The sequence below is a fragment of the Polypterus senegalus genome, chromosome 11 (assembly GCF_016835505.1).
Source record: "Polypterus senegalus isolate Bchr_013 chromosome 11, ASM1683550v1, whole genome shotgun sequence".
Lineage (NCBI taxonomy): Eukaryota > Metazoa > Chordata > Cladistia > Polypteriformes > Polypteridae > Polypterus > Polypterus senegalus.
The window spans coordinates 25,034,906-25,062,210 of NC_053164.1; the positions used below are offsets into that span (position 1 = coordinate 25,034,906).

At 40.8% G+C, this 27,305-nt stretch overlaps 1 protein-coding gene across 1 annotated transcript in view; it reads right to left on the reverse strand.

Annotated features, from left to right (window-relative positions):
* Nucleotides 1-9,568: 9,568 nt before the first annotated feature.
* Nucleotides 9,569-27,305, reverse strand: part of LOC120538748 (cGMP-dependent protein kinase 1-like) — a 156,671-nt gene continuing 138,934 nt past the window's right edge. Inside the window, exons 16-19 of the mRNA XM_039768184.1 lie at nucleotides 19,535-19,657; nucleotides 16,274-16,336; nucleotides 15,636-15,702; nucleotides 9,569-10,996 (exon numbers count right to left, since the gene is read on the reverse strand). Coding sequence (XP_039624118.1) covers nucleotides 10,898-10,996; nucleotides 15,636-15,702; nucleotides 16,274-16,336; nucleotides 19,535-19,657 — 352 coding nt within the window. The 3' untranslated portion in view covers nucleotides 9,569-10,897. The remainder of the gene's footprint in view (nucleotides 10,997-15,635; nucleotides 15,703-16,273; nucleotides 16,337-19,534; nucleotides 19,658-27,305) is intronic.

Here is a 27,305-nt window from a genome sequence, read left to right on the forward strand (position 1 = left end):
GACAGAAGTGGACACCACAGTGATCCTTGAGACACACCAATGGAAAGTTTAAGTGGAGAAGGCAAGAACGTAGATCAGTAGACACCAAAGGATCTGTCCAAAAGGTAGGACTTGAACCAGTCCAAAGCAGAAGCTCTAATTGTGAGTTTATCAAAAGAAGATTGAGGGAGGGAGTGGTAAACTGTAACATAAGCTGATGAAAGGTCAAGGAGAATGAGGACAGAGGATAGATAAGCAGCTCAAGAAGATCTAAGAACATTTCTGAATGAAAGCAGTGCAGTCTTGGTAGGATGAACCTTGTGAATAAACAGCATTGAAGCTGATCTACGAGATTGTTGTCAGAGCTGTAAGAGGTGAGTTGTTTGTGCACCATGCATTCCATGCATTCTAGAATCCTGGAGAGGAAAGGCTGATGGGAGACAGGACAGATATTATTTATTCAACAGGGTTTGTAAAAAGGCAAACAAAACCAGCCTGAGATCCAGAAACCAAAAGTATTCAGACCCCTTCACTTTCTGCACACTTGACTCTGTTGTAGATTTCATTTTAAATGAAATATTTCCCATATTTGCCCATCAATCTACACCCAATAATCCATAATGACAAAATGAAACTGCAGATTTTCTAAAGATCAAAAACGGAAGTCTCCCACTTACATGATAAATGGCTTAAGGCTGCATGTCAGCATTCCCACCTCTCTTTTGCCCACATATTCACTGGCTCTCCTCTTCACTCCTCCCTAAATAATAAAAACCATCATTTAAAAACTGCATTTTGTGTTTACTTGTGTTATATTTGACTAATGGTTAAATTTGTTTGATGATCAGAAACATTTTGTGTGACAAACATGCAAAAGAATAAAAAATCAGGAAGGGGGCAAATAGTTTTTCACACCACTGTACATATAACAATTTTTTTTTGTTGGTAGGACTCAGCTTCAAGGCAGAATACTTAAAATACACAATACACTATAAATAATAAAATATACATAATAAGCATAAAAGACAGCAGCAATAAAATATCATCAAGTCCAGACTTTTCCTGAGGTAGTACGCCTGCAGAGACCAGTGATCTGTGTGTGTTTGATTACGAAGGAGAGAGTGTGTGGATGTCTACAGGGGTATAGGTTAAGGGTAGATGTAAATGTATGTGTGTGTATCAGCAGGGGCAGATGGACTTCACAGCTCTGGGGAAGAAGCTGTCTTTCAGTCTGCTGGTACGTGTTTTTATGTTTCTGTACCGCTTTCCTGAAGGCAGTGGTACAAATAGTCCATTTCCCGGATGGGTGAGATACGCAGCTATACGTTTGGCCCTCTTCTGCACCCTTCCAGCATGTACAGAGTCCAGGTCTAGGAGAGGACTTCCACGATCCCCTGTGCTGTTCTCACCACCCATGCCAAGTCTTTCCTGTCCTGTGCTGTGCAGCTGCCGTACCACACTGTCATGCTGTGACAGAGAATGCTTTCAATAGCGGATCTGTAGAAGTTAGTGAGCAGTTGAGAGGAGATTCCAGCACATCTCATCTTCCTGAGGAAGAAGAGTCTTTGTTGGGCCTTCTTTACCAGGTGAGATGTGTTCAAAGACCAGGTCAGATCCGATGTGATGTGGATACACAAGAACTTGATATTGTCCACACACATTACAGCCTCCTCATGTAAGAATATAGGAGCATGTTCTGTTCTTCTGGACCTCCTATAGTCCACAATGACTTCTTTGGTCTTGCTGGTGTTCAAGATGAGGTTGTTGGCTGAGCACCATAGTGCTAGGTGTTGTATCTCCTCTCTGTAGTGAATCCCATCATTGTCTGCTATGAGACTCACCATGGTTGTATCATCCGCAAACTTCACAACCATATTTGTGGCATGGATGGCAGAGCAATCATGCGTAAATAACGTGAAGAGTGCTGGGCTGAGCACACAACCCTGTGGCGTGCCTGTGTTCAGAACCAGTGTGGCTGATGTACGATCTCCAATTCTAACCACTTGAGGCCTGTTGGTAAGAAAGTCCTTGATCCAGAAATGCAACGATGTGGACAGACCCAGATTTTGAAGCTTTTGTACCAGCTTGTCTGAGATCACAGTGTTAAACACTGAACTAAAATCGACGAAAAGCATTCTAACATAAGTGTTAGGGCACATCTCCCCAATATTGATCCTCTTAAACCCTGGTACTCCATTTTAAACAAATTAAATTCCTCCACCAGGATAGATTTACCAGATTTATATGAAATAATTTCTCTACTGAGACCCTACACCTGCGTCCTTGACCCAATGCCAACAAGTTTTTTCAAAGAAGTATCTGGCATTTTAATTGATAGTATTCTTAACATAGTAAACTCATCATTAGATACGGGGTCTTCCCAGACTGTCTTAAGACTGCTGTAGTTAAACCCCTGCTCAACAAAAATAATCTTTTAATTCCTCTGCTTTTGAAAATGTTAGATCTATTTCTAACCTGCCTTTTTTAAGTAAAATTGGTTTACAATACAATACAATACAATACAGTTTATTTTTGTATAGCCCAAAATCACACAGGAAGTGCCGCAATAGGCTTTAACAGGCCCTGCCTCTTGACAGCCCCCCAGCCTTGACTCTCTGAGAAGACAAGGAAAAACTCCCAAAAAACCTTGTAGGGAAAAATGGAAGAAACCTGGGAAAGGCAGTTCAAAGAGACCCCTTTCCAGGTAGGTTGGGCGTGCAGTGGGTGTCAAAAGAAGGGGGTCAATACAATACAATACACAGAACAGAACAAATCCTTAATACAGCATAATAATAAAAATTTTAGAAGTAGCAGAATTTAACAGTAGATGATATCACATAATAAGATTTGGATATTTTTAGAGTCCTGGAGACCTCATCCATCAAGCTGCCTCCCCATTTGGCCATGCCATGGCTGAAACGTTGCTCCGATGAAAGGACTCCTCTTTCCCATGATTCCCGTGATCCTCCATCAGGGATGACTTTACCATAGGCAGGCAAACAACTTGGCAGGTGGGCGTGGCACCAATTGCCACATTTGGGTACCGAGAAAGAAACAGAATAGGTGAGGGTTAGTATTCAATTTAACTATCATGTTACTTATGTTTTAGTGCTAATGACTAACAACAGAGATGCAGTCTGTACAGTTAATCAGCAGCTCTAGTCAGGATATGCTAAACTGAAGTAGTGAGTCTTCAGCCGGGATTTAAAGGCTGAGACTGAAGGGGCATCTCTTATAGAAGCAGGAAGACCATTCCACAGTTTAGGGGCCCTGTAACTAAAAGCTCGACCTCCCACTGTTATTTTATTAATCCTTGGAATCCTAAGCAGACCGGCATCTTGAGATCTTAATGTGCGCTCAGGTTTGTAAGTCATGATAAGTTCAGACAAGTAAGCGGACCTTGGCCATTTAATGCTTTATATGTTAAAAGGAGGATTTTGAAATCTGCCCTAAACTTAACTGGGAGCCAGTGTAAGGATTTAAGAACTGGAGTTATGTGTTCATATTTTCTTGTTCTTGTAATAATTCTTGCAGCGCATTTTGGATTAACTGGAGGCTGTATAAAGAACAGTTTGAACAGCCAGTGAACACCGCATTGCAGTAGTCAATCCTACTAGAGATAAATGCATGAATTAATTTCTCATTTCTGTTTATTTAGAAAGCGCCTTAATTTCCTAACATTTTTAAGATGGAAGAAACATGTTTTGGACAACTTTGTAATATGTGCTTTAAATGACATGCTAGAATCAAAGATAACTCCTAGATTGCGGGCTGATTCAGTAAAATTAATTGGGATTCCAACTGAGTTAAATGACAACAAAATATTGCTGTGATCAGCGTCATTCCCTCCAACAATTAACATCTCTGTTTTATCTGTATTTAAAGACAAGTAGTTCTCATTCATCCATTCCTTTAATTCACTAACACAACTAATTAAAGACAACATCGGAGAAACTTCATTTGATTTAAATGAAAGGTATAACTGGGTGTCATCTGCATACGAGTGAAAATTAACATTATGTTTCCTAATGAGAGATCCCAGTGGAAGCATGTAAAGTGAAAACAGTAAAGGTCCCAGTACTGAGCCCTGCGGGACACCATATTGAACTTCTGTGTATAATGATGGAGTACTGTCAGCACATTTCTGTACATATTGGAATCGATTTGATAAATAAGAACTGAACCAAGCGAGCACGGGGCCTGTAAGTCCAACATCGTTTTCTAGCCTGTGCAGTAAAATAGAATGGTCAATGGTGTCAAATGCTGCACTTAAATGATGTCTTTATGTTATGAGAGACTCTGTGACTCGGTGTTCACTGGATGTTCAAACTGTTTTTTATATAGCTTCTAGTTAATCCAAAATGCTGCTGCAAGAATTATTACAAGAACAAGAAAGTATGAACACATAACTCCAGTTCTTAAATCCTTACACTGGCTCCCGGTTAAGTTTAGGGAAGATTTCAAAATCCTGTTTTTTTCAACATATAAAGCCTTAAATGGCCAACATCCGGCTTACTTATCTGAACTTATCATAACTTACAAACCAGAGCACACATTAAGATCTCAAGATGCCAGTCTGCTTATGATTCCAAGGCTTAATAAAATAACAGTGGGAGGTTGAGCTTTTAGATACAGGGCCCCTAAACCGTGGAGTGGTCTGCCTGCTACTATAAGAGATGCCCCTTCGGTCTCAGCTTTCAAATCCCGGCTGAAGACTCACTACTTCAGTTTAGCATATTCTGACTAGAGCTGTTGAGTAACTGTACAGACTGCATCTGCATGTTGTTAGTCATTAACACTAAAACATAAGTAACATGATAGTTATAATTTGCTACTAACCCTCACATATTCTGTTTCTCTTCTCAGTACTCAGATGTGGCACTTGGTGCCACTGTCCACCTGCCAACTTGTTTTGCCTGTCTAAGGTAAAGTCATCTCTGATGGGGATCGCAGGAATCAGCGGGTAGAGGGGTCCTTTCATCAGATTGGTTGGCCCAGCGCTATTTCAGCTGTGGAATGGCCAAATGGGGGAGGCAGCTTGATGGCTGAGGTCTCCAGGACTCTGAACAAATCCAAATCATATTACGGGATATCATCTACTATTGAATTCTGCTCTGTACTTGTAATATTTTTATTTTTGTACTGTATTGAGGATTTGTTCTGTGTATTGTATTATATTGATCCCCTTTTTTTTGACACCCACTGCATGCCCAGCCTACCTGGAAAGGGGTCTCTCTTTGAATTGCCTTTCTCAAGGTTTCTTTAATTTTTTCCCACTATGTTTTTTTTGGGAGTTTTTCCTTGTCTTCTTGTCAAAAGGCAGGGCCTGTTAAAGCCCATTGCGGCACTTCTTGTGTGATTTTGGGCTATACAAAAATAAATTGTATTGTATTTTATTGCACTCTGAGATGACTGGTGACGCACTCCTCCTGGGTGGGCAGGGGTCATCTCTTAGTGCCCTCTCTTCACCACAAACATAAATATGACACGTATCTGCCATGTTCAGTTTTCTTAAGGTGGAGTGATTCTGCAGAATGATCCAGGCTACTCCATTACTTCCTTCTAAAGATCTGATGAATTTGTGTTGAATGTGAGGAGTCTGTAGACATATTACATTGTGGTTAAGCTACAGGAATGAAGAGAACTTGTTTATTTCTTTTGTCTTATTGCTTAAACCAGGGGTGACAAACTCCAGGCCTAGAGTGCCGCAATGGCTGCAGGTTTTCATTCTTACCATCTTCTTCATTAGCGACCAGTTTTTGCTGCTGATTACTTCTTTTAATTAACTTGATTCAGACCCCATAGTTGTTTATTTTTCTTTAATTAGCAGCCAAACAATAATGAAACACAAAACAACCACCACATGACCAGCTCCCCTGTGCCCATCACACAATATCTGAAATTAAAGAGAGGTGATGGTCTTGGTAAGGTTGATCTCTCAGGTCACCAAAACATTTTGACATTGGTGCTCTTAGAAAGAACAGAAAATCAACAGTTTTCGAAATGTGTGCTGTGGCAGAATGAGAGCAGCAACAAGCCATGCAATTAAATAACGGGTTTAATTAACAGCAAGAATTGGCTTCTCATTAAGAAAACGATTGGAGTGAAATTGGTTGGAGTTTGAAGCCCCAGTTTAGCTGGTCATCTGTTAGCTCGTTTCACATCTCATTTCTGCTTAGCTGTCATTTAATAAAGAAAGGAATCAATTCAGAGGGCTGAACTCTTCTAACTGGGCTATTAAAGTGATGGGGAAAAAGTGAATTAGCAGTGAAAATTGGTCACTGATTTGGAAAAGGGTTAGAATGAAAACCTGCAGCCACTGCAGCTCTCCAGGCCTGGAGTTCACCACCCCTGGCTTAAACCAAGGGTCTCCAACTCCGGTCCTGGAGAGCTACTGTGGCTGCAGGTTTTCATTCTAACCCTTTTCTTAATTAATGACCAGACTTTGCTGCTAATTAACTCTTTGCCTTCATTTTAAGTGATGCACATTTTAAGCCTCAGACCACTTAATTCTTATTTCTTTTTTACTTAATTAACAACCAAACAATATTAAGACACAAAATGTACCAACACATAAACAACAACCTGTGTCCATCACACAATATTAGAAAATCAAGAAAGGTAAAGGCCTCCTCAGTAATGTCGATCTGCTCAGGTCCACAAAGCATTTTGACAGCCAGCGCTCTTAAAAAAGAAAATCAACAGTTTTGGAAATGTCTGACATGGCAGAATGAGTGCCTTGGAATTAAATAATGGGTTTAATCAGCAACAAGAATTGGCTTCAAATTAAGAAACTGAATGAAGTGAAGTTGGTTGGAGTTTGAGGCCCCAACTTAGTTGGTCACAGTGTTGGCTCACTTCACATCAAATTTATGTTAAGGTGCAGTTTAAGGAAAAAAGAATCAATTCAGCGGTCAGAGTGTCAAGAAAAGTCAACTAAAATAAAGAGAAATAGTTAATTAGCAGCAAACACTGGTCACTAATTAAGAAAAGAGGTAGAATGAAAAGTTGCAGCCACAGTAGCTCTACAGGAGCCTCATGTATAAATGGTGCGTACGCACACAAATGTTTGCGTAAGAACGTTTCTACGCTCGAATCACGATGTATAAAACCTAAACTTGGCGTAATGCCACACACATTTCCACGGTAGCTCATACCCTGTTGTACGCAAGTTCTCCGCTCGGTTTTGCAGAATGGCGGCACCCAGCGTCAAAGCAGTGCTACTGTTCCTGTGTGGTTTCCTTTTCTTTTTCAGATGCACATCCCTGACATGGCTTTATAAACACGCTGAAATGAACCGCATATTGTTTATTAGTGTAATGCATCTGATTATAATTAACCTGTAACAATATAATGTTCCCCAGAATGGTCAAACTATTCTAAATACCGTAGCTGCTTTAGCGTTGTTACTCTTACTGCACCTTCTTCTTCTTCTTCTTTCAGCTGCTCCCATTAGGGGTTGCCACAGCGGATCATCTTTTTCCATATTACTCTCACTGCACCACTCGAAGTATTTATATCACTGTATCTGAGTGTGAATCACAGCTGTACAGCAGCTGATCAGAAAGAGAATTATCGGTATACAGCATCAAGCACACGCTGTCTATTTGAACTGCTTCTCACACGGCAAACGCTTCAAAACCTTTCCTGTACGGACCTCGCGCTTCAGAAACGGTTTCATCCCAAGAACTTTAAACGTACTCAATCAAATGCTCCTTGTAGAACTGTTTGTACTTATAAGTACAATCACCTCACTATAAACTTGCACTACAGTTCTAATATTGCACAACCTGAGTCAATTTATAAAGTGCGTATTTACATATGATAACAATATCATTTTTAAGATGAAATGCAGCAAAATATGTTTATTATATTATACAGTGTCACGCACGCGTGAGTAGGAGACCGTGGATGGACCTTAACATGCTCCGGAAGACATTCGCCGGCAGGGAGTGGCGGGGTACTAACTTTTCTCCTTTGCTTTCTTGCAGAAAAAAAGACGCTCCTCCACCATAAGCCTCATTTTGCCGCAACACGTTACTTCCGCCCTTCCTCCTCCATTGTTCCTGACGTCATCGATCCCATCTTCCCTCACGGTTCCTTCCCAGCATTCCTCCACGTCCGGCTCCTCCCTCATAAAATGGCCGCCGACACCATTTTCGGCGTTGTGCATATGTGAACTTTTGTTTATGCATTTTGACCAGTTGTTTATTTTTTTGCTGTGGATAATTTTACAGTATACGGGGCCGGATACCCCAAACCTTTATGCTGTCTCCTTATTTGTCTTTTACAACAGATAAAACTTTAACTTAATTTAAATAATCTACTGTATATTGTTAATAATTAAACATGTGAGGACATGGTGTCGCTGAGCTAACGAGGAGCTGGCGTTCCATTCACAAATTGTTCCTGCCTCGCGCTGTATTCTTACTGTGGCTGCCGCAACACTGGGTGGATAGATGGATAGAATAATTAAACACGTACTACGAAGATATTTCAATGTTCCTTAAACTTTTTGAAGAATCGCCGTTCTAAGCTTACAGATGGCTTAACGTCTATTACAGAGCTGATTGTGTGGTGATTGGGTATTTGGAGAAAGAAAGGTAAGGACAGGAATTGGAGGTTAGTACGTTTGAAAGAGGTCGGCGCAGCAAGCATCTGAGACATGAACAATCACTTTGCCACCGTGTTCCCATGTTTAATAACGTGATTTAACTCCTATCATCATGAAAATGATATCACGTATACATCTCAGTATTTTAATTATTCAGAGAACTGTAATATCATGAATATAATGGATTCTGTGTCCTGTTGAAGGAAGAGAAAACCCATTTAAGAAGCAGGTAGTGATTCACACACATAGAGCACATAGAAGATCAAATACAAAACAAAGAAGTTAACATGCTACTTTAGTTAAGATGGGATTTGAGAAACTAGTAAATTAAGTGATTTTAAGATGAAGTTTATTATGTTCTACTTTAATGACAAAGTAAACTACGTGATTAAAGTGGAAATTTCTTTTTTCCCACTATGTGCCTTTTTTTTTCTCTGTACCCTAATAAGCTTTCATATGACACTCAGACGGTGGGCTACGACTCGGCTTTTCATGCTGAATTTGATATCTGACAACTTTTTTATTTCGGGTGCTGTGTGACTTATGTGAACTTGAGCTTTCGAGTTTCTCCGACACTCTATGTCACATGATCAACTTCCTTTTGTTGTTTATACCACTGTTTAAACCAACAATAGTACATTTTTCTTTGCCTCCACTTGGAATTCGGTGAAATTCTTCTATTTCCCTCGTGCTTTTGCCATTGCCTTTTCACAGAAGGCTGAGCTTAAGGGCTATTTATATTGATTTGCATATTCAAAGAGGTGTAATTCTGGGAGGAGACGGGACGGGACAGCAGGCGTGTGCACGTGCGTTACTTTTCACGCTGACCGGGATTTATGTAGTGGAAGAACGTGGAAGTTGGCGTTCGCATAGATTTATGCATTTGGATTTTTTTGTGCGCAAGCACATTTCCGCTTTTGCACTTACGCAGTGTTATAGTGTGAATTCTACGCACACCATTATGCATGAGGCCCCTGGAGTGCAGTTGGAGACCCCTGGCTTAAACTAATTCTTTATGGTACTGATAATGAAAGGCACTACAAAATAAAAATTGAGATCTTTTAATGGGTGCAGCAATAATACCACAAAGTCTTAGCTTTACAAAATTGTGTTTTTGAAGTGCAAAACGGATTTAGATTTTCCAAGAATGAAGATAACTGGAGTCCCCTTTGTCTGTCAGTCAGTCATTGTCCAACCTGCTATATCCTAACTACAGGGTCATGGGGGTCTGTTGGAGCCAAACCCAGCCAACACAGGGCACAACGCAGGAACAAACCCCAGGCAGGGCGCCAGCCCACCGCAGCCCCTTTATCTGAATTGTGGTAATTTCCTTAGAGGAGGAGTTTCTTCTGTGAATCATCACCAAGGACATACAGTAAATGTGCCATATGGATCCTGGGCAACACCTTGAGGAATGAATGCAGGTTGGTGTGACCAGAGGAGTTTGTGCCCTTTTTGTTTTTGACTGTAGTAGTGTAGACCAATCCATGTAATCCGCACCTCCATGGTGGTGTCTGTGTGTTTTTTCCTCAAGTAAATGCCTCATTTTTAATTTGCGACACACCATCTGCTTTAGTTTGCGCTCCTCCATTTCCAAGTCATAGTCTGAATCCCCACACTGTGCTCACTTCTATGGTCCAATGATGATGTTTTGAGGGGTGCCATCTGTCTTCTGTAATGCCATTTTTCTGGCCAAGGTCTTTCCATGGGTACAAGGCAAAAAAGGAGTCCTGGATGGGGAGCACACATTCTCAAAGAGGGACAATATGGTCACTGGCTAGGTGACACTGGGGAGCTCAGATGACACTCATTTGAACACTGGGAAAAAAGCAAAATCCCCACATATGACTGACCAGAGAGGATGGGATTGGGCCTGTGTCTGTGAAGCAGAAACACATTCCTTATTTTATTGCAAGTGTTCTTCTAAATTCTACAGAATTCATTGAAAAACAGTTTCTTCTTTTAATAAAAAAAATGTTTTTTATGTAAGTTTGCATGAAAGCAGGCTTTTCAGGCCCTCAAGGTCAATCCTTTTTTATTTTCCCCTGTGCTTTCATTGCATTCCACTGACAATGAGAATAACGGGTAACATTTCTTTGCACTGCCACAAAGGTTTTGGTTTTCACTTCTTCACGTGGAGGTCACTCAGCTGCTGGTGACATTGTCCTGCTTCCCAGAAGTGTGGGTAACCACCTACACAGCGAATGCTGATCATTTCTGATCTGGCACGCCTTTAATCCCCGAGCCCTCGGCTCATGAGTGTTGTATATATCTAACACAAAGTCACTTGAAGGAACATATCTTTCAAAAGTCTATATCCCAGCCCGAGTCTTCATCCAGAGGGGGGCCTTCATTATCCTCTGGAAAGCAATCAAAGTTAGAGGTGTCCACTGGGCTGTTGACCTGCAGAAATATAAAAAACAGAAAGTCAGCTCAGAGCTTCACGTTTGTCATTTGTTTTATGGAATGTGGTATAAAAGAAGCTCAGGTGTCTTTTGCAAACTTTAGGTTGAAATGTGTCTTTGTTGTTTTGGCTACCAAGCCGATCCACCTCGACTGGCACAGTAGTCAAGATGAAGTGGGACTGTAATGGAAGCTGACCTGTTGTTAAACTACAGACTGGGGTGAAATTATATATATAGATAAGAATATACAGTGGTGTGAAAAACTATTTGCCCCCTTCCTGATTCTTTTGAATGTTTGTCACACAAAATGTTTCTGATCATCAAACACATTTAACCATTAGTCAAATATAACACAAGGAAACAGAAAATGCAGTTTTTAAATGATGGTTTTTATTATTTAGGGAGAAAAAAAAATCCAAACCTACATGGCCCTGTGTGAAAAAGTAATTGCCCCCTGAACCTAATAACTGGTTGGGCCACCCTTAGCAGCAATAATTGCAATCAAGCATTTGCGATAACTTGCAATGAGTCTTTTACAGCGCTCTGGAGGAATTTTGGCCCACTCATCTTTGCAGAATTGTTGTAATTCAGCTTTATTTGAGGGTTTTCTAGCATGAACCGCCTTTTTAAGGTCATGCCATAGCATCTCAGTTGGATTCAGGTCAGGACTTTGACTAGGCCACTCCAAAGTCTTCATTTTGTTTTTCTTCAGCCATTCAGAGGTGGATTTGCTGGTGTGTTTTGGGTCATTGTCCTGTTGCAGCACCCAAGATTGCTTCAGCTTCAGCAGAGTTGACGAACAGATGGCCGGACATTCTCCTTCAGGATTTTTTGGTAGACAGTAGAATTCAAGGTTCCATCTATCACAGCAAGCCTTCCAGGTCCTGAAGCAGCAAAACAACCCCAGACCATCACACTACCACCACCATATTTTACTGTTGGTATGATGTTCTTTTCTGAAATGCTGTGTTCCTTTTACGCCAGATGTAACGGGACATTTGCCTTCCAAAAGTTCAACTTTTGTCTCATCAGTCCACAAGGTATTTTCCCAAAAGTCTTGGCAATCATTGAGATGTTTCTTAGCAAAATTGAGACGAGCCCTAATGTTTTTTGCTTAACAGTGGTTTGCGTCTTGGAAATCTGCCATGCAGGCTGTTTTTGCCCAGTCTCGTTCTTATGGTGGAGTCGTGAACACTGACCTTAATTGAGGCAAGTGAGGCCTGCAGTTCTTTAGACATTGTCCTGGGGTCTTTTGTGACCTCTCGGATGAGTCGTCTCTGCGCTCTTGGGGTTATTTTGGTCGGCTGGCCACTCCTGGGAAGGTTCACCACTGTTCCATGTTTTTGCCATTTGTGGATAATGGCTCTCACTGTGGTTCGCTGGAGTCCCAAAGCTTTAGAAATGGCTTTATAACCTTTACCAGACTGATAGATCTCAATTACTTCTGTTCTCATTTGTTCCTGAATTTCTTTGGATCTTGGTATGATGTCTAGCTTTTGAGGTGCTTTTGGTCTACTTCTCTGTGTCAGGCAGCTCCTATTGAAGTGATTTCTTGATTGAAACAGGTGTGGCAGTAATCAGGCCTGGGGGTGGCTACGGAAATTGAACTCAGGTGTGATACACCACAGTTAGGTTATTTTTTAACAAGGGGGCAATTACTTTTTCACACAGGGCCATGTAGGTTTGGATTTTTTTTCTCCCTAAATAATAAAAACCATCATTTAAAAACTGCATTTTGTGTTTACTTGTGTTATATTTGACTAATGGTTAAATGTGTTTGATGATCAGAAACATTTTGTGTGACAAACATGCAAAAAATAAGAAATCAGGAAGGGGGCAAATAGTTTTTCACACCACTGTATACTGTATATACTGTATAGTCTCACAAGCATGTCAGAGATCTCCTTACGGCTCTGTTGAGGGGGCGCCATCACTAACATTATCTTCTGTGAGCGCACAGAGATCAGTGTTATATATTTGGTGACCGTATGCTTACAGTTGTTATGTTTCATTCAGGGTTCCCCTGGCTAGGCTTCTCAGATTGCTTTCTCATGTCTTTTATATTCTTTTGTTTAAGTTAATATTGTTGTTCATGTTTATTATTTGTATATTTATGTAGTCTTTGTCAGTGTTGTTGATCATTTAGTCTCTATGTATTTTGAGCTCTGTGTTTCCCATGGGTGGCTCCCTAAGAGGTGAGGCCACCTGCCCATCGAGTGTCACTTTTCAGCCAGGGTTTATCATCTGGCTGGGGTTCACATCTTTATTGTATGTTCTTTTTTGAGTCCTTGGTTCTTTTGTTCACTTTAATATTGCTTGTGTTTATTATTTGTATCCTTAATTTTTCATATTGCCTGTGTATCAATGACTTGGTTATGTCCCATGTGTTTTGTGGATGGTCCCCTAAGAGGTGTGGCCACCTATCGATCACCAGCCTATTAATGTGGAGGGTCTCCCATAGCTCCTGTCGGCTCATTTCAGATTTACTTGGGAGTCTGGCAGGTGTATTTTTGTATTGTTTGTTGTTTGGTGAGTCTTTGGATTTTTCAGCTAACTGCTGTGCTTTCGTCCATAACTGTATTGGGACTTTGTCTGCTTTTGGAATTGGCTTTACAAACATTACCTGCTTTTTGCACTCTTTGGAGCTTCACGTTATTGTGACACAGCATTTTTGTTAACAATAATACTTTTTATTTTTTAAATAAAGGTTTACCGTTTTCTATCTAAGGTTTGATGGTATATCCCTGTAATAAGTACATAAGTTTAATATGTCACTGTGCTCTGTACAAAAATATTTTATAAATCCATTCACATGTACAGCTAACACAAGGCCAGATTTAGCACACAGGGGCTTATCATTTAGAACTGCTAGGCAAGCATTAGAAGACGAGAAAGGGACAACTGCGAAATGGGCATTGCACTATTTCTGTGTGTCAGAGTCAGCATGACATTAGATCTTTTCCTTGTTTGGAATGGCATGATATACCTAAGTAGGGACCTGCACATGGAAAAAGAGTATAAAGCTTTGGGACATTGCTCGGCACACCTTTGAAGCCAACGGATGGATGGGAGATAACATCATCTGATCCTGAAAATCCTTCCAGCACAGCGACAAAAATGGCAGACTCTATACATCGAGCTCCCACTTCGGTAATAGTCTTGCTATGGCTTCCTTCGTCTGTAATGCTGCGTAAATCGTCATTAAAGAAAGCTGTTATTTTCTCTTATGTGATTTCTTACCGCCGTATCACTATGGGAGGGGTATCGCCTCTTTATATCTAGTTAGGTTCAGGTTACTTAAGACGCCACAATTACAAAATGATGTATTTTCAGGGAGCTAGCGTGTCCTAGAGGAAAAGAATCCCCCTCTAGTGGGCATTTTTGGAACTTGGCGCTTCAGGACTCCCAGTCATAATATCAGAAGACTCTCATTAGCCTAATAAAGGTTTTGGAAAAGTCTTGCGGTACATTGTATGCACCAGCATTGGTGAGTTCTTGTAATTATTATTTTTATTATTATGATTGTACTTTGTGGATTATCTGGATTTTTGGGGCTCTTTGCTGCTACTTGACCTCTCTCTTAATGATTGTTTTTGGACATGTCTGCCACTGGATTTCCTATTTCTGTGCCTTTTCTGCTCAGCTGAGCTTCCTGCTGGGAAAAGGGCATTTGTGTAAAATAAGTCTTTTTATTTTATAAAGTTTTCTCATCTGCCCTTTATGTTTTTACAAACCAAAGGTTGACGGATCCTTCCACTTGTTGGGGATTTTATGCTCACGGTCTCACAAGCCCATGACAACAGTACCTTGCACGGTGTCACAGGAAGCTGAAAATAAAATATTCATCTAAGTCAGCCACACGGCGAATTTCCAGGAAAGCAGTCGGTGCACAAGGTCACCACTGAACACAACATATTCGCTGTGAAAAATAGTTTGGTCAGTTTTTTCAATAAATACTAAAAAAGGAACAGAAAAGGGAGAATGAGGCGAGAGTGTGGTGGTGGTGGTCCCTGTAGCAGAGTACAGTGGGAGTTGATTTATTTTTTACAGAATCCACACTGAGATGGAACTGCAGTGCAAGGAACTGCTGCTCTTCAGGACAAGCAGATCCTCTTCTGAGGACGGTGAGTGAGCCCACTAACTCGGTACAAATTGAGTTGTGTCTGCAGTGCACACTGACCAGGTGGTCTACTGCAGACCAAGCAGCCTTTGTACCTCAGTACAGGTGGGGATAAAGCTGCAGGGGGAGTAGATTCAGTTTTTTTTTATTTAACAAGGAGATGGAACCACAGTGCAAGCAGCTCCTGCCTTTCAGTTCAAGTGGATTCACTTCTGAAGACTGCACGGTGAGTGACAGACCCCCATGACTTTGGATAAGTTGAGGTGGGACAACAATGAATGCACAGATAGGGCATTGTGTTGTTGAACTCTGTGGAAATGAAGTGCAGAGGAATGAGAACCAAAATTTCCAAAGCATTCAGTTATTAGACGGAAGTGCTGAATTTCCACCACTTGAACTATTTGGATCAAAGCTGTGACCGTGCATTCATGGCTCCCCTGTGACTGCACTTCCTTTCCTTCAGACATGTACTGTACACCCTGACTGCATTATGTAGTCCAAAACACATCATTCTTACATTTGGGACAATGGCTGCCAAAAGCGTCTTTTTTCTCAGACCTTCCCAATTAAATCCTTCAAACCACCTGCAGTGGAGACAAAAAAAAATCAAATAAAGTTAGAAAGTGGAAATTTAAAAAAGTTGAGTGAAGTTAAGAAGTAGAGAGACAGGGTAGACAACGTGCAGCTGCGTGAGAATCTGAGATGCCATATCTCACACACATCCTACTACTTAGATCAGGCGTCCTCAGTCACAATCCTGGAGGGCCGCAGTGGCTTCAGGTTTTTGCTGTGACCCTGTTGCTTAATTAAAAAAGCAATTCTTGCCAGTAGTTTAATTTCATGGCCTGTTACTGCTTCAACTCTGCTATGTCAGGTCATTCTCATATCCTAGATTTTTTCCCCTTTCTAAGGATATCATCCAAATGATCTGAAGGCTAAAATGGATGAGTAATTCTCAGTCCTTCACAATTTTCTGGATTGTGTTGTTCCCAAAACACAGAACTTGGGGAATAACACATTACTTAATTAGCACAGGAGTCCAATTAAAAACAGAAACTGGTTGGAACAAAAACCTGTAGCCACAAGGGGTCCCCAGGACTGATTCTGGGAAGCACCAACTTAGACAAATGGGACGTCAAGCCTGGAGAGCCATACTTGTGTTTCTGAATGTCTCTTAATCCGCTCTTCTGGTTTCCCAGCCTTTCAGATGGATTGTCTCTGTAAAATAAATACATGCTGGATTAATAAAATAAATACATGCTGGATTTGAGTATCATGAGTTGTTCTAAGACTTCGGCCGCTTTCATGTCACTACATGCCAAACCCGGGGACACTGCTGGATATTTATTAAGTCAAGTCAAAGTGAACTTTATTGTCATCTCAACCATATACAAGTATACAGATAGACGAAAATGCGAAGCTCAGGGCCCACAGTGTAACAACATGACGTTCAAATAATAAATTAAAAATAGAATTAAAATTAAGATTTCAATTTAAAATTAAAACACAAACAAGACAAGACATTGTGCAAAGACAAGACAGAGAGGTAGCAGCAATACTGATGTCTAGTTAGCAATATGAACATTCATGTAATGTATGGTATTTGCAATCTAGATACGTAAATATAGTCAATAGATATGTAATATAATAAATAAATAATAGATATAGATAATACAGAAATTATCAGTGTATGATAATAGTTGTTTAAAACATGTGTAAACAATGACAGGTCAGAATGTTTCACAGCAGAAGGATATCAAGAATATCAAAATACTTACAAGTCAGTATGAGATTTTCTGTTCTTTTCTACATGCACACTCGTCTTTGCAGGAAAGTCGCTTGCATGTATAAAAGTTCTGTTTTTAGAGGTGGTGGCCGTGTGGAAGATACCAGGTGACAGCATGTTGTTAAAGAGTCTGACAGCGTGGGGGTAAAAACTATCCTGCAGCCTGGCAGATCTGGCTCTGATGCTGCAGTGTCTTCTCTTGGATGGCAGAAGTGTGAAAAGTCCATGTGAGGGGTGTAAGGGGTCCTGCACAATGCGGCAGGCCTTGCTGACACTGCGTTTGTAAAATATGTCCTGTAGTGAAGGGAGAGGCACCCTAATAATGTACTCTGCTGTCTTCACTATCTTTTGCAGGCGCTAGCGGTCGGATCTGTTGCAGTTGCCATATCAGACAGTGATGTAGCTGGTCAGAACACTCTCCATGGTGCCTCTGTAGAACATGGTGAGGATAGAAGGGGGAAGACTTGCTTGCTTCAGCCGCCTCAGGAAGAGTAGTTTCTGCTGGGCTTTCTTCATTAGTGATGAGGTGTTATGCGTCCACGTAAGTTCCTCAGTTACATTATGTGCACACCGAGGAACTTGGTACTCCTAACAGTCTCCACAAGTAAACCGGTGATGCTGAGTGGAATGTGGGCAGGATGTGACTTTCTGACAGATTTCACACAAATGTTAGAAAGGTCTTCCTCACACTGAAGATCATAGACACATGTGGGACTGGGCGGTCTCATGGTCTGGAATCCCTACAGATTTTATTTTTTTCTCCAGCTGTCTGGAGTTTTTTTTTGTTTTTTCTGTCCCCCCTGGCCATTGGACTTTACTCTTATTCGATGTTAATTAATGTTGATTTATTTTGTTTTTCTTATTGTGTCTTTTATTGTTCTATTCTTTATTATGTAAAGCACTTTGAGCTACTGTCTGTATGAAAATGTGCTATATAAATAAATGTTGTTGTTGTTGTAATAAGTTATCAAGTAGGGTAGTGTAGAGCAGGACTTAAGGGACCCTCAAATCCTGATTTGATGTCATTTTAGACAATCGAGGTCAGGGGTCTCCAGCTCCGGTCCTGGAGCACTACTCTGGCTGCAGGTCTTCATTTCTAAATTAAGGTTTTCATTTCCAAATCAGTAAATATTTTGTGCTGCTAATTAACTTCTTTTCCCTTCATTTTAACTGTCTTGTTCTTTTAAGGCTCAGTCCTCTGAATTGCTTCATTTTAAACTTAAACGGCACCCAAACAAAAACAAGATGCGAAGTGAGCCAACTGAGCCAATTTCACTCCAACCAGCTTCTTCATTAGAAGCCAGTTCTTGTTGCTACTTTCATTGTGCCACAGCAGACTTTACCAAAACTGTTCTTCTTTTCTCTGAGACCACCGTCAAAATGCAAACCTGAGCAGTTCAGCATTAGCGAGACCTTGACCTTTCTTTATTTTCAGATGTTGTATGAGGGACACCTACTAGCTCAGTTTGAATCTCGTTATTGTGTCATTCTTAATTATGGGAAAAAAAAACCTAAAAATTGAGAGGTCCTAAAAAGCAAGTCAATTAAATTTAAGGCAAATGAGTTAATTAGCAGCACAAAATGGTCACTGATTAAGAAAAGAGTTAGAATGAAAACCTGCAGGAGTTGGAGCCCCTGATTTGGGTTGGGTTGGGTTGATAGTACAGAGAGTACAGACTGGTGCCAAGTGTGAGTGACCTGATTTCTTCTTGTATGAAATCACCAAGACACGATTAAGGCCAGACACAAGTCCTTCCTGGGGGATTAAGCTCTTAGACAAACTAAATGCTTTGTGGGCCAAGAAATCTGGAAGTAAAGCTGGATTGGAGTCGAAAGTCACGTACGGTCAGAGCCTGCCTGCCTCATGCTAATAAAACTTGCAAATTCTTTGCGTGACATCATTTTATGGCCAATTTAAGGAATATCTATTCCAATTTCCCTGACGCACTAGCTACTTAACAAATATCAAAAATATTTTTGATTGCTCTGAATTTGTAAATTACTCAGAATGCCAGTGGCTGATGTCCTTATCAACTCATATTACAGCTTCTGAAACAGACACAGGCAGTACACTTCCAGCTTAAACAGTGACATGGTGGCACAGTGGTTAGTACTGCTGCCTTACAGCCCCAGGAGACTGGGTTCAAAACTCTGGCCTGGTGGCCATTTTTGTAGGCTTTGCCCATTCTCCTCATGTTTGTTTGTGTGGAGTTCACAGGTTCCAGCTCTGTCGTTGAGGCTTTTCTCTGGATGTTTTCCCTTCACATTATCTGGATGAGCAGTTTTGGGTGGTGATTGGTGAATGATCAGGTCTACCAATAAATGAAATTTAAATATGTAGCTTATGCAAACAAGACTGCATTGTTTTATCCAACAGATTTGGCTTACACACATAAGTTAAAGACCAGGGCAACACTGGTAAGATCAAATCAAGAATTTTAAATCTTAAATACCAGGAACTCTGTGTGACAGATTTTCCCTTCCTTCAAGCCCCAAAGAAGCATCTGATCAAAATCCAGGGTTTGGGAGTAAATATTTCAATTGTAGCGGACCTGTGACTAAGTCTAAGAATGAGAAAGGATGGCAACTGGTAAATTATTCAATTTTTGGAGTCTCCCAACTTTACTAACCTGCACAATTTTTTGATGAGATTGGCTGAATTTTTGGTGATTTTCTTTGGAAATTCCACCATGTCGATGCCCCTGAGGATGATGTTGTAGGTTTTCATTGGGTCAGGTTCAGAGAAGGGAGGGCTGAGAAGTAAGAAGAAAGGAAAATTAATTGGAAACGTGAATACTTGGGTTTAAGAGGGGGCTTCATTAAATTTCTTTATCTGTTTGAATGGAGTCAAATCTGAACTGGGCTCCCCATCTATAGGGTGGTCCAGATCTATCCATCCATCCATTATCCAACCCACTGCATCCTAACTACAGGGTCACAGGGGTCCGCTGGAGCCAATCCCAGGGCGCAAGGCAGGAAACAAACCCCGGGCAGGGCACCAGCCCACCGCAGGGCGAGCACACACACACACACCAAGCACAATTTAGGATCACCAATGCACCTAGCCTGCATGTCTTTGGACTGTGGGAGGAAACTCACGCAGACATGAGGAGAACATGCAAACTCCACGCAGGGAGGACCCGGGAAGCAAACTCAAGTCTCCTAACTGCGAGGCAGCAGCGCTACCACTGCGCCATCGTGCCGCCCAGTCCAGATTTAATTATGCAATAACTTATTAAATTTGTTACATACAAAATCACCTGAAAAATCCCAGACCATCGAGTAGTGTGCGAACTGATGACATGAAGAATTGTCTGGAAATGTCCCCGCATAAATCAAAGTCATCCAGATGATCTGGATCTGCATAATTAGATCTGGACTATCCTGTATACATAAGCAAACCTGCTGATCCCTGGCAGCATCTACAGAAAGGCAGGAATAATCTGTGCATGGGCACCAGATGACCAAACGGTAGACTAGTGGACAAATAAACAATGGGTCAAGTTAAAGTCAAAAATTGATCTAACATACCGCACATGTCTTATAAGAACCATCCATCCATCCATCCATTTTCTAACCCGCTGAATCCGAATACAGGGTCACGGGGGTCTGCTGGAGCCAATCCCAGCCAACACAGGGCACAAGGCAGGAACCAATCCTGGGCAGGGTGCCAACCCACCGCAGGACACACACAAACACACCCACACACCAAGCACACACTAGGGCCAATTTAGAATCGCCAATCCACCTAACCTGCATGTCTTTGGATTGTGGGAGGAAACCGGAGCGCCCGGAAGAAACCCACGCAGACACGGGGCTTATAAGAACCATTTGTCAGTCAATTAGGTTATGCTAAAATGATAAAAGTATTTTTTTAGTTAAATTGTTTGCTTATATATTAATGCATAGGCTATAGGAGATTCTATTATATCCCCCACAAGCTAAACTGAAATGGAATATTCTAATTTTTACAGATTAGTCCCAGTTTATGATCTGCCTTGCAGTTGGTATGGCATGGAGGGCAGCAGTTTCAAACTGTGCCCTGTTGAACACATCGTGCCCTACTGAACATGCTGTGTATACAACGTACTGAATATATTAAGTAAAGCTTATATAAGTTTGTCATAGAGAAATAACACAACATTTAAGTGTATAAAGCAACAGAAGTTTAACAAGAAAAAGCTAAGTTTGTAGAAGAAACATTTTTTTCCTTTTTTGCCTTTCATTCTATGTTTGTAACAGCTTTTTCCTCTATTTTTGTGTGAACAGTTTCACTTTGAATTTTCAGTCAACCTTTTAAAAACAAATTTTTAATGGACAGAGAAATTTCTTGTGTACCCATTTGATTCATGCAGATCCTTTCGAGGATGTCTGAGTGCTCTGAGATAAACCCACACAGGCACAGGGAGAACATGAAAACCTGTCACAGACAATGACCGAGCTGGGATTTGAAAGCAAAACCGCGGAGCTGTGAGGCAGTTGTGTTAAATGCTGCACCACCGTGCAGGCCTCACAGTTCATCTTAAAGTCGGTGACTCCCTCTACTGTCAGAATGGAGCATCAGCGGGCAGCTTCTACTTCTTGAAATCTCTCCTACGCCAGGTTTCTACAACAGAGATAGATACCAGCTGACAGTCAGAGCTCACATCCTGCTAGAATAATATGGCTTCTCCTCTGGCTGAAGAGTGGCCTGATTTGACAGTACACATGGATATCGAACAGGTCTTGGGACTCCGCAGTGCACTTTGGGAACGTGACACAATTGATACCATAACAGAGATTTGCCGGGCAGATGATGAGTAGGTGCAAAAGTGATAAGTGCCTTTATTTAAAATCCAACAGTCAAAAACAAAAAGTTCAATAAATAAATAATCCAATAAAAATACTGATTGTGGAAGTTAAAACTGAATCCAATAAATAACTTCATAAAAATGAGGTTCAAATTCCCTGGCAGGAAACTGTCCTTTAAAATCACAGTCCCCAGTGTGTCCTTTTAAAACAGACATCTCTTCAGCTTACCCCCAAACAGGACCTTGCAGCCGAGGAGATGCCTAACTGACAGTTCTGCTAGGTTCAGGTCCCTACAGCCCATGGCTCCCAGCAGGACACCATGCCGAACAACCTTGCTCCTACAGTCATCTCTGGCCCCAGCTGGGCACCATGCCAAGCTTCCAACTCCTGTTGCCAGGCCCGTGGCCCTGCGGTCCATGACTCCCCCGCAGAACAACACGATGAGCCTTCCTTCACCTGCAGCTCCCGCTGCCTTTGTTCCAGACTTACACAGCGAATTGCTCCATCGAGCACCAAGTCTCTCAACCTCCCTGATCATTCAACTGGAGTGGTCTCCTTCATCTGCTGAGTGTTGGCCACACATCCCACTAGGGACTTCCTTCTGGCTGCCTGCCTTCTCTCTCTCACACCAGCTCGTTCCACGTCGTGCCTTCTCTCCATTCCCTAACCTCCACCTCTGTTCCTTTCCTGTTCTGTCATTCTCTGTCTTGAATCTTTTCATCAGTCCCCCTTTTGCCATGCAGGCTAGTCCTTTATATGCCACCGTGGGCACAACACCTCAATTACAAGCCATGGAAAGCCAATGGAGCGATCAAGACAGACTACACCTTGATGTGCCTCCTCAATCACCCCACCAACCTGCTGCAGGTGGAAAAAACTGGCTGATGTAATGTTCTTTCATGCACCTAGTAAGATTTGATAGTTGGCACCTATACGGTTTTTATAACAGAATTAGAGTTGAATTCAAGAGAGAGTGAAGAACAAGGATATAATGGAGAAAGACTTTTATTTTAGGCTGGTTACTCTTTGTGCTACAGCACCTCATGTCTTTTACCCAATCACAGTATAAGATAGATAGATAGATAGAAAGGAAAGGCATGATAGATAGATAGATAGATAGATAGATAGATAGATAGATAGATAGATAGATAGATAGATAGATAGATAGATAAGATAGATAGATACTATAGATAGATAGATAGATAGATAGATAGATAGATAGATAGATAGATAGATAGATAGATAGATAGATAGATAGATAATTTTTTTAGTTTTTAAAAGTATTTTCTTGAACCAAAAAGTATAACAAATGTCAATATATATTTAAGTACACATACAACAAACCGTATTATAAATAACCAATACAAAGAAATGAAAAGTAAAAACACCCGATTAACCCCGTGTAACCCCACACTCAGTTATCATATAAATATTTTAGATTTTCTCATCTCCCCCCAGTTCCCACCTCATTTAGGTTCATAGTAAATACAACTAAGGTCAGCCCCAATTCCCAGTGGTGTTCACAAAGTATCTCTTGCTACAAATAACTTCAATTTTTACAATTTTCCAATGAGTTATAAATTGATTTTTAGTTCACCCTCCTCAACAGCACTCAGTACCCTTTTCGTACACCACACATCCTCACAAATGTGAATTTTGTGCATTAGTTTATAGTAAGTAAATTCCAGTTTGATTCTCGAGAAAATATTTAGCTTAAACAGTAAGTGGATGTTCACAGTTCCCTTCCCACATTGTTTATTTTTCCTACTTTTTAAAATTGCTAGTTTTCCTTCACCCAGCAAAAAGTTCATCAACTGTGTCCTGTGCCTGTTGTTCTTATTATATGCAGCCCCATAAATAAACATCACAATATTAAAATCTGATCTTAGCTTTTTACACAAATCAGTTAAAAACTTGAAAAAAACTCTTAATCTTCCGCATGTTGCAAACAGATGAAAAACGGTTTCCCTTTGCCCACAAAAATCACATTTGTCATCCTCTTTAAGTTTGATTCTTTTTAAGAAGGAGTTTGTGGCTATGATGCTGTACCCAATCCTCCATTGTAGGTCAGATGTCCTTTAGTTGCTCGGAGGCTTGTACAGCTCCCTCCAGGCCGGCACCCTCCCACCTACTACCCCTAAATGCCCTCTTCATTGTGAATCAACGATTGTCTTCAGGGAAAGAAAATGAATGACTTTCATAGAATATTGATAAAGTTCTTTTTTGGATAAACACATAAATGACACCACATTTCCTTTGTCAAATGTGATAATCGAGTTTTGGGGGATGGAGTTGACATCAACTGCAGGATAGACCTGTAGATCTGTGCTGGTGGTGCTGATGGAGTCTTCAAGTTTGTGATGTTCTTTGGCCACAGAAGACAGAAAGCCCTCGATCATCCGCACTGACTTCAAACCTAAAATTGAAGCCAAAACTGAAGGCTCCACAAATGTCTGTTGCTCCTTCCCATATATGTGGCTGATTTTTAAAATCCCATTTCTAATCAATAAATCAGTAAAACTTTTACTCCTCAGTTGAAAGCATGAGAACAGTGAATTAAAAATCAAAGGCTCATCGTGCAACCTGATGTCCTGAAATGTCTTTTAAAAACAAGATGCCAGGTCAATAAAGCACCCCTATAAAATTTAGGTAACACTGACAGGTCCATTTCATTAATTTCCATTACCAAAAGCTGCTTGTCAAATCCATAATCCCCAACTCGAAAAAAGAAATGAAGTGCCAAATCCCTCCAAATCAGATGGTGAGAACCAAAAAAAAAGCTTTTGAATAACCAGGAGTTGAAAGCCTGCGACCTTTGATGGTACATCGATGAGTCCCTGACCTCCTTGTTCCACTGGTAGAAACAGCACACTCTATCGCAGCCAATGCAGACCATCCCAAAAAAAATCAACCAACAGTTTTTGGATCTTATGTAACATTCCTAGAGGAGGATCGCCACACATGAGTTTATGCCAAAGCTCGACGCAACTAAGTTGTTTACCACAATTACTCTCCCTCTAAAAGACAGTTTGGCCACAATCCATCTCCATTTGTTCAGCCGAGCACTGACTTGATCCAAATTGCCATCCCAATTACTCTCATTCAGTCCTTCACCTCCCAACATCACCCCAATGTAACGAAAACACTTCCTGTTCCAGGTCAGATTTGCAGGAAGCTTTGGTGGTGGACGTTCAACCCAAGAGCCTAATAGGAGAGCATTGCTTTTAGCCCAGTTGACTTTAGCTGAGGAGATGCTCTCAAACGTTGTTTGGCATGAAACTACCATATTGACATCATGGTCAGATTTGACAAATATGGACACGTCGTCTGCATAGGCCAAACATTTAGCAGTGGCAACTGGGCGAGAAGGGAGATCTAGACCTTGCAGTCTCTGAATGATCTGAAAAAGGAATGGCTCAATTGACAAAGAGTACAACATCCCTGATAAGGCGCACCCCTGTTGAATTCCCCTCTTGACCAGGAAAAGGGCACTCAATGTGCCATTAACCTTTAAAATACCAAAAACCTTAGTATACAAGAGTCTGATCATTTTGATAAAATTTTCCCCAAACCCAAAGCATTTCAAGGTGTTAAACAAATATCTGTGATCAACTCTATCAAAAGCCTTCTCCTGATCAATAGATAAAATTCTCAGATCAACGCCAAACATTTTGGATGCTGCAATCACATCACGCATGAAGAAAATGTTATCAAAAATGGAGAGGTCAGGTATACAGTAAGCTTGACAAGAATTAACCACCAAACTCATTACAGTCCTCAGACAGTTTGCCAAAGTCCTGGAGAAAATCTTATAGTCTGTACATAGCAGACTCACGGGACGCCAGTTCTTTATTTGGCATAGATCTCCCTTTTTTTGGAAGCAGAGTAATCACCGCTCTTTTGCAGCTCAGAGGTAACTTCCCATCTCTTAAGCTTTCCATGAACACTGCATGCACGTTAGCCCCCAGTAAAGGCCAGAACTGTCTGTAGAACACAACGGGAAGGCCATCAATTCCTGGAGACTTTCCTGTCTTTAGATGGGAGAGTGAATCAGACATTTCCTGAAAAGTTATTTCAGAGTCCAGTTTTAGCATAAAATCATTTGGGATCCTAGGAAGTCCATTGAGAAAATCAGTCATTGCCGAATGATCAATAGAATCGTCTTTAAATAAATTTGTATAAAAAGAAACTGCAAAGTCTCGGATGTCTTCAGTGGTGCTCAGTTCTCTCCCCTCTGCATCGTGCAGCATGTGAATTAGTTTGCTTTGGGCTTCTTTCTTTTCCAACCCAAAGAAACATTTTGTGGGTGCATCCAAATGATTAATATATTGAAAAATTTAGTCTCATCACTCTCTGAAGCAGGGGCAGCGCTTCGGCCCACTGGTAAAACGGTGTCATTTTTACATTGAGAGGCCTTGTGTCCGGCCCTCCCACAGTTAAAACACTTCATCGAGTCCGAAGTAACAAAAATCACATAATCACAGCCATCAACCTTGAATCTTAGAGCAACATTTATGTCCTCATTCATGTTGTTTAACACCATAAAAACCTGCCTCCTAAATGAAACAACATGTTTCAATTCTCTCATTTTACAGCCCAACGGAATCATCACTATATCTGATAAAACCTGGCCATAGCAGCTGAGTTCCTGCACCAAAACATCATTCTTCAAGAACGGTGGGACATTTGAAACACAGTAATAATCTTTTTCACAGGTGCTGACAGAGGTAAAACAGAAACCAAAGCGCCATTAATAATAATCCCTTCTTCTACAAGTTTATCAACCAGCAATTCCTCGTTAAGAACTACCACCACCGCTTTATTCATTCTGGAAGCTGAACGAACATTCTTAAAGCCAACAACTTTACTGACAGCCACAACACACTCTTCAGCCGAAACGTGCAGCTCTACCAGTACTTTAGCCCCATGTCGGCAGGAAAGATTTTCATAAAACCTAGGCATTAGACCAGGCGACGACCCTTTGGACGCGGCCATGGCTACACGCAAAAGCCGCGTCTTATTCAATAAAACCCCCTGATATAGAAAAATAAGAAAAAGGAGTTAGAAATAAAGAAAAAACAAAAAAACTTACAGAAGACAGAAAACACGTCCGACTTCCAACGCCATGACTCAGACACGCCCACCCCAGACCACACTAATCGAAAGACACACGGACAGTAAGACAGTAGTGATAGATAGATAGATAGAAAGGAAAGGCATGATATATTTGATAGTTAGATGGATAGATAGAATGGAAAAAGCATGATATATTTGATAGATAGATAGATAGATAGATAGATAGATAGATAGATAGATAGATAGATAGATAGATAGATGTAAAAGGTACTATATGATAGATAGATAGATAGATAGATAGATAGAAAGTAAAGGCATTATATATTAGATAGATAGATAGATAGATAGATAGATAGATAGATAGATAGATAGATAGATAGAAAGGAAAGACATTATATATTAGATAGATAGATAGATAGATAGATAGATAGATAGATAGATAGAAAGATAGATAGAAGATAGATAGAAAGGAAGACATGATATATTAGATAGATAGATAGATAGATAGATAGATAGATAGATAGATAGATAGAT